This window comes from Meleagris gallopavo, chromosome 8, assembly GCF_000146605.3.
Source record: "Meleagris gallopavo isolate NT-WF06-2002-E0010 breed Aviagen turkey brand Nicholas breeding stock chromosome 8, Turkey_5.1, whole genome shotgun sequence".
Classification (NCBI taxonomy): Eukaryota; Metazoa; Chordata; class Aves; order Galliformes; family Phasianidae; genus Meleagris; species Meleagris gallopavo.
In genome coordinates, this window is record NC_015018.2 from 22,916,660 (window position 1) to 22,925,026 (window position 8,367).

Below are 8,367 nucleotides of genomic sequence, written 5' to 3' on the forward strand. Positions count from 1 at the left end.
GGCCGCCGGGCTGCAGGTGAGCGGGTCCCCTCCGTCCCTCGCTGCCCTCCCATGCGATCTGCCCCATAGCGGCTCCTCGCACGGCACCGCCCCGCCCCGGCACCGCTGCCTTGCGGTGCCCCCGCTCTGCGCAGCGCCTTCATCCCTGCAGCCTCCTCCCCTGTATAAGGCTTCCATCTGCCCTGCTTGGGCATTGCCCGCTGCCTTCACCCTTCCTCTGTACTCAGCACCCTAGGAAGCGGGAAAGGCCTTTCGGAAGGAACAGGCATGGACACCCCTCTACAAAGCCTATTGTCGCAGGGGACAAAGACCTCTGTGCACAGAGCAGTGCTGCTTGGGGACATCGCCCCATCCCTGTCCCTGAAGTCCGCTGTCACTCCCCACCGCTGTGGGTAATTCCTCGAAGCCCACAGTTGGCCCCTCGCCCCAGGGCCTGCCTCTTGGCACCGGCACTGCAGAACTTGGAGCTCTGCAGACGCAAAGGCAGCCAGATTCCAGCATCTCGTGTCCTTGGAAGGATTCATGGGGTGGACACTGAGCACTCTGTATCTTTTATTCCATTAATACAATATGTCTCCTTTTTCTTAGTACAGGAAAACATCCGTGGTTTAGAATGAAATAAATCCCTAGATTGTTGTATCATATGGCTACTAAGTGATTTCTGATTTCCAAATCAAGCCATTTCCTTACTGATAATGAAACAACAGCCTTACATCATACCCGAGGGCTGCTGTTGTTCCTCCACCAAGTACTGCTGTGTCATGGAGCCCACATCCAGACAGGCTCTCTAGAAAGCTGGGTTGCAGCTCTGTGCTGCTTGCAGTCTTGCTGGGTAGTTGGGACCTTCAACAGATATTGTGGAAATGGACAATATGCAACATTTCCTGCAGTGGATGAAAGGGTTACATGTAATAATGTTCCTGAATAGCCTTAATGCTGAGTGAAAAGAATAATTCTGGGAGCAACCTATCTTTGGAATAAAATTGGAAATAAAAAAACAGCAACCATGCAGCTGGGTTAAACAGCACTGTACTTCCAACTGATTTAGCTGCAGAACAGTGGTTTCTTTCTATGTGACCCACAGGCTCTGCTGTGAGTGTGACAGTGCTTGGGAGTTTGTTGCACAGTATGCCTGATTAGGAGCTAAATGATGCTCAGTGCTATGGCAGAGGCAGTGGAAAAGGCTGGCTGTAGGAGGTGGGAGCTAGTGTTTGCAGTGGCCACTGCAGGTTCTGCAGGCACTTGCTACAAACTGCTTACTCATTGCCCATGCACATCATGCGGCCTCAGTGGCACAGCAGGGTATCCAACATGGGAAAGTATTTGGCCTGGAAAGATCCCCCATGGGAGTGAGTTTTGCTGCTTTCAGGCCAGCAGCTCAGGGGATTTGCCAGGGACGATTGCATCTTCCCCTCCTGGTGCAAGCTTTTCGCTCCCATTGCCCTGTAGCTGTGTCCCAGCCATTCATTGGGTGCTCTGCCTGGTCCCACTGAACCCCATACTTGCTCTGATGGTGCTTAAATGGTGCTTAAACCTACTGAAGAATATATAAAACCATCAGTGTTTAAAGCCCCTTCCCACTGCATGCTGTTACAAGCTGTACCCAGCATTCTGCCTGCTTCTCCATCCCTGTTAGCACCCAAGCCTCTGATTGGGATGTGCAGAGCAGAACAGCTGTGGGGGAAAAAAACAAAACCAAAACGTAGTCCTGAGAACCCTTGTCATTGCCTCCCTGCAGGACACCATTGGGCAGCTGGAGGCTGACCTGCGCAACACTAAAACCGAGATGGCTCGGCACCTGAGGGAGTACCAGGACCTGCTGAATGTCAAGATGGCTCTGGATATCGAGATCGCTGCCTACAGGTAGGCTGCTCTGGCCCTGTCTGAGCCCAGTCCAACACCTTGCCCCATGCTGCCAAGCCTGGCACCAAAATCAGACCTGGGTCTGTTTTCATCCAAATCAGCTGCATCCTGGTGCTGTGATGGTGTCTTGTGAGGTGACCCCCACCTAAACCCCTTTGCTTGTGCTGTACTTGCAGGAAGCTGCTGGAGGGAGAGGAAAACCTGTTCAGCATGGGGAGCGTTGGCTTTCCAGCCATAAACCCCCTCCCCAACCCTACCTACTCTTTCCAGCCACGCTCCTCCACTCCATCCTTCAAGAAAGAGGAGCGAAGAGAGGCGGTTAGAGCAACCTCCAAGATACCATCCGGTCAGGCTGGGATGCTTGACGGGACCATAACCACTGCCAAGAAAATGGAGAGATTCAACGTGCATGGAGGAATCATTGCAAATGCTAAAGTGTAATGGTGGGGATCCCATCCCTTTTGCATTTGGGGGGGAGCAGTCTTCAGTTGGCCCTTTAATTGCCTCTTGGGCACTGGGTTGTGCTCAGCAGCTCCGATTACAAGGACCCCTGTAGGGTCAGGGCTCAGCAGCCTCCGGCAAAACAAGGGCCGAGCTCAGCACACTGCTCCCTCTCAAGTCAGGTGGCGGCCACATGGGTCGCTGGGTGCATGCTGGTGGGTGTTGTGGGTGCACGGGGATTTGTGGCAGCGAGGAGGGGACTCACTGCAATTTAGGGAGGGGGTGGCGAGGGCAATGGAACTCAACTACAACTAAGGTTAAGGCTACAGCCCTTCACCTACTGTCCAAATCCATGTGTAGCTAAAGTGTTTCCTCTTCTTCAAGGTGTAGCCATCCACTTTTAACTCAGAAGCACAGAAATAGCCATAAACACACCTTGCTTCTGGTCTGTGAGCCACTTATATTTTAAACTATAAGGAATGTCTTTTTTTTTTGTTCTGACAACTCTTTCTGTTTCTCGGTAGCGCTAGTCTGGCCACATGCATGGGGTTTGTTGTTGGGAACCAACACCTAGTGCCCCTCTCCACGTACAGCAGGGAGGGCTGGGTGCTGCCAAATGCCACATCCACACTTGAGCTCCAGCCTTCCAACATGTGCCAAATCTGACGTAGGATTTACAACTGTAGGTTTCTTTCAATGCCTTAAAATTGCCAGCTTCTGCAAGAGCCAGAGACTGTGTGTATGTGTGCGTGTGCTACATATTGGTGCCCGGGCGAGGCTGCCATCACAAGACCTTATTGCCCTCTCAGTGTTGCCAGAGTAGTTCCTGGAACCAGCAAACTGTTTGCTCACACTCTTTCCTCTTCTACTGTAAGGCACAAGTTAATAATTAAAACAAAAGAAAGAGTTACATGAACCAAACAAAGCTCTTCTGTCTTCTTTCCTCCTGCTTCACGTGGTGTGCAGCACCCTTAATCATAGAAACATTAAGGTTGCAAAAGACTACTAAGATCATCCAGTCCAACCCCAGCCCATCCCCACCATGCCCACTAACCACATCCCTCAGTGCTACATCTCCACAGTTCCTGAACACTCCCATGGATGGTGACTCCATTGCCCCCCTGGGCAGTCTGTGCCAATGTCTCTCCACTCTTTCTGAGGAAAAATCTTTTTCCTATCAACCAACCTGAACCTCCCTGGCACAGTTTGAGGCCATTCCCTGTTCTGTCACTAGCTACCCAGGAGATAGTCATGATCAAGGATATCCTGTCCGTGATGGTTTCAGTGATGGACCCCACAGCCAATGTCTCGCAAAGGCTGGCAGAAAAGAAAGAACTTTATGACAGGGAAAACCCCATGAAGCTGCTCCTGTCATTGGGTTGTGGCTCTCTGGAGGCAGGGCTGGCACTACTGAAGGCCATGGGATGTGTACTGATCTCATCCCAAAGTGTCCACCGCAATAGCCACACTTTGTGGAGCTTGTGGCAGCCCAGTCAGGGAGAAAGGCCTCCAATGGCAGGGATTGCCCTTGCTTGCCCCAAAATGAACTCTGAGGCTGTAGATTATATCACAAGATGGCTGATTGTGCCTCCTCCATACACTCAAGGGTTACAAACGGCTTGCGTTTGCATGCCCAATCAAAAGTGACACAATCTATGACTGGGCAAGGTTAACAGAAGAGCAGAGTGTACCCATCTCCCAAACAAACCCCGTGAGAGCAGGGACAGGGCTGCCAGCAGGGCCCTGCAGGTAGCAGCACAGGAGGCAGTGTCCCATTGTCACAGTGGGGTGGCCCAGGTCCTTCCCTTCCTGCCGCCTCACCAGAGCCTGCCTCAGCATCCCAGAGACACTGGGATGTCTGATGGTCACCAGCATCCCTGTGGGCCAACAGGCATAGGGAGAAGAGAAGGCAGATGGGATCAGACAGCTGATACAATAAAAATCTGAGACTCAGATGTCCTTCAGCGCAGCTTTGTGTCTGCCCCTTGAGTACAAAGGGCCTGACCTGTCCTTTATTCCAAGCCTCAGTCCAGTTCCCTGCCTGCTCAGCTGGCTGCATGCTCCCAGCAAAGCTGGGATTTACTTTGGTAGTAATGATGTGGAGGGCCTGCATTCATGGAGAACAAAGGAGCCTGGGGGAGGACAAGGCATTGCTTTGGAACCAGATGCAGCTCTTTGTAAAGGGGCTGCAGTGGAGATTTCCTGCATTTCCAGATCTCTGAGGAGGTTGTAGTGCTGGAATAGGGCCTCTGCTGTGGCCCAGTCTTTCTTATTGAATTAAACTCTCGGGCTGCTGGAAGAACACTGCAGCTGCTTAAAAGATTTATACCTCTGCAAAGCCACCACCTCTCAATAAAAGGTGGCTGCAGACACTGACTGTACCATCGGCCTGGGAAGCAGCACTGAACGGCTGTTCTTCTGTCACGCTGCCTTGCCTTTCTCTTTATGCTGGGGAGAACGTCAGCCCCCATGCAGGGGTGCAAGCTCCTGCCACATGCCTGGGTGACTGCATTTTCCTGGAAGAAAACACTGGCCCTGCAGCTGCGCTCTGTGGCTTACTGTCTTTGCTCATTTCATTTCCATGAGGATGAGATGGGACAGCTCATGCAGCCTGGGGTAGGTCAGGGTCATATTCCTGCTGCTTCAGTGATGGAAGAGATTGTTTCCATCAGGATCTCGGATTCAAGATCCCTTCAGCAACACTGGACGTTCTGCAGTAACTGTGCTGAGATGTACAGTGCCTTAAAAGCTGGGAGAACCACTATGCACAAGGAGCAGTTTTGTCAGTTACGCTTGTTTGGATGCTGGAATCCATTAAGGATTATGCCAAAGGAAAACAAGCCAAGGAAAACCCAATAAACATTTGCATTCCTACAAAGGGAAAACACCTCCATTTTGAGGCTGGGAAAGAAGCCTGTTATTCCGCAGGAAAGAATCAATGGCAATTTAGAGAAAAGCCTCTTCTGGCACTTAGGGCTGGATCTGTCCCATTCTCTTCTTGCCAGCACTTAGCAGAGACCTCTGCAAAAAGAGCTTCATCCTCAAGTGAGTTACCTACAGCCCTTAATGCCAGCAGCCAGAGTGATCAGATGTCCACATCGTGGGACCTGACTCTTTGAATTCAAGTTAATACACTAACAGCATGAGCAATGCAAGCCTAGCTAAAGCAAAGAGGAACCTGAAATAGGCTTTTTTTTTTTTTTAAACTTCTTACTACTTATTTCTTCAATCCAGCTGATTACTTTTGATGAAACTCTCCACACATGGATCTATCTACTTACAGGTGGAACAACCTGTAGCTGGAACAAATTCAGCCCCTATGTTTATCATTTGACAAAATTTTAAAGACAACTTCAGAAGAAAAATACTTATTTTGGTAAGAAGTACTGTTACCAGTGCTGCTATATACATGCATTTACAAAGAGGACCGCAGCAGCATCCTGCCAACTGCCTGCCCTTACGTACCCTGCAGAGCATGGAAGCTGTTAGGATTCCCACCCAGGGAATTCTTACCTCTCAGTCCCCATCGTACACAAGAAAGGACCACCTCCAGAAAGGCATACTGCAAGCAGCAGGTTCTGAGCATGTTGTGGTATCATGGAACTGCTTGGTGCCTTCTCAGCAACACATGGAAAGAGTTGCAAAGCAACTCCCCCAAGAACACGCTATTTTCTTCATAATCTCTGCCAAATCCTCACCATCCCCTTTTCTAGTGGTAATGTTTCCCTTGGAAGAATACAGACGTTCTAAGATTTACATTTCCAAATTGATTATTTTATCAAGCAAGTAGAAAATATAAGATCTGCCTTCCACTTGGGGAAATGTTTCTTTCGCAGATCACTACTGCTTTGACACAAATATATCATCATACTAAATCAAAACACAATAAAGACGGCAGTACAGCCTCACAAGAATTCTGCAGCTGCAGGGCAGTACTTCAGTATCACATTTCACGTCAGGAATTACTATTCATCTCTCAAAAAACAACAGAAATTGCTGACCTGCATCTATGGCCCCTTTCTGAAACTTAAGCAAATCTAAGATTTGCTGGCTCATTCAGGAGAGATCCCAAAGATGACGTGCAAAATTCAACTTACAACCACCTTTCTTCTCTGTGTTGAAATGGTTACAGAAAAATGTAGTAGGAAAAAAAAAAAAGAAGCTAGTGATGAGAAGGTACTGTTTGCAACATTCTCCATTTCCCAGAAGTATCCATCACAGCAGTACAACAGCATTTTAAACATAAACATTCAGGTTGGCACCTGGTTACCTCTCTCTGTTGAGACTTGTGTGGATAATCTGACCCTCCTCCCTTCACAACAAAAGATAATACACAATAACAGACAGCTTGAAGGATTTTTCAGTGGAACTCGTTGGCTGCTCCATATTTTTGGAAACTTGGAAACGAGTGTTAAGGCACTTCCTGGCTTCCTTTTTGCTTGTCTTGTGGCAGCACAATTCAGGTCCAAGTGTAACTGCAATATTAAGAAAATAAATAATATTTATACATCACCATCACACTCTCTCCATTTTAAAGGCAGCTCAGCTGCAAATTTTATTAGTCTCCTGAAACTTACCTTATTACACTAAATCCAGATTAAACACAAGGAAAAACAGAACCTACATGGCTCAGTGCTCATGACTTGACCATAGCTTGACTGTGCATTTATGAGAGCTCCTGACACTACAGCTCATGGTCTTCTCCTGCTAGGAGTCAGCAGAACTGTAAGTTCAGAATTAGCCATGTCATCTCTAAATAGGTAGCCATAAAATAAGACCAGAATTATTTCATCACGCAATGAAACAATATAGTGTCTGCAAATCAGTGCACAAGTCCAAGCCCACATTCTCTCGCTTCCTGAGCACGAGGCTGGCTCATCTCCCACAAGGGCAGAGACGCCATCCCATAGGCGGCCTGTTGTTACAGAAGCAATTCTATCATCAGAACCACAAGCGGCTGGAGGAAAGCCAAGGTTAAAAGGAGACTCACAGAAATAAAACAGCAGCAGCAGAGCTGGAAGAAGATTGGCGCATTGTTAAGCAAGCGGGCTGATTATGCGGCAAACCGCACAGCCCACGTTTCAGCCTGGACAATTGCCAAAGGTGACCCCCACTGCATGCTGGTGTGCCAAGCAGAACCCCAGGGGGTGCAGCAGGAGCTGGAGAGCAGGTAAAGCATCAGTGCCTTGAGGGTACACTTTAAGTAAAAGAAAGCAGAATGTTCTGCCAAGACAACTTTGCTAAGAATATGCTGTATGAGGAAGAGAAAGAAAGAAGCAGACAAATAAAACGTCACTAAGGGCTCACACAAAATATTCTGGGCAACATTTCTGTTTTTGAATGCAGTTTTATGCATTCTACCTGTAGTTCTTCTACTATTAAGTGACTGGAAGATTGAAAAGTCTTGACTTTTTCATTTTAAATGGCATGTGGTTTACTCTATGGATAAACTCTGTAAAGATACTGCAGAGACCTCTGATACTGCTTCAATCAGAACAGTACCAATTTAGCAGATGGTTTAGCTAGATTATGCAAAAGTCAGCATTATCCTAGACAGACATAAATTTGAATTAACTATCAGCTTCTGTATGGCTGTTAAACTCTGCAAAGTCCTTTGGTAGGCATAAGTTTGAGCCAGGACTAGGGAAGAATTTGCAACATAAAATGCAACTATAATAGAGGTACAGATAGAAAACAAAACTGTAAATAGTGATGAAACAAGAAGTGGCAGTATTGCCAAGCCAGACACCTTGTGTACAGCTGGGATCATCAGAGTGGCAGAGAAAGACCTGGTTCACGGGGGCTTGATGTCATCTCCATTACAGGATTATTTGTCCTGTATGTGTTGATAATTCATCTGAGATTTCATTTTATTCCAGCTAATGATACCAGTTAGCTCCAGTGGACATTCCGACGTTAAACCATCTTTCATAGTTAAGCTTTCTCATTGAAATGTGTGATTCTAGCAACACCAAGGCACATCCAGCAGTTTCAATGTTGAATTGCTACAACTTTGAGGCTGACAAAGGGAGGACGAAATGGAAATGAGAGTTCAATTTAAAA

The 8,367-nt window shown here is 47.8% G+C and overlaps 1 protein-coding gene across 1 annotated transcript in view; it reads left to right on the forward strand.

Annotated features, from left to right (window-relative positions):
- INA (internexin neuronal intermediate filament protein alpha) overlaps nucleotides 1–3,248 on the forward strand; it is a gene marked incomplete at its 5' end in the record, with an annotated part of 4,075 nt that extends 827 nt beyond the window's left edge. The window contains 3 exons of the mRNA XM_010714650.2: nucleotides 2–16; nucleotides 1,739–1,863; nucleotides 2,040–3,248. Of these exons, the coding sequence (XP_010712952.2) occupies nucleotides 2–16; nucleotides 1,739–1,863; nucleotides 2,040–2,304 (405 nt within the window). The remainder of the gene's footprint in view (nucleotide 1; nucleotides 17–1,738; nucleotides 1,864–2,039) is intronic.
- Nucleotides 3,249–8,367: the final 5,119 nt, after the last annotated feature.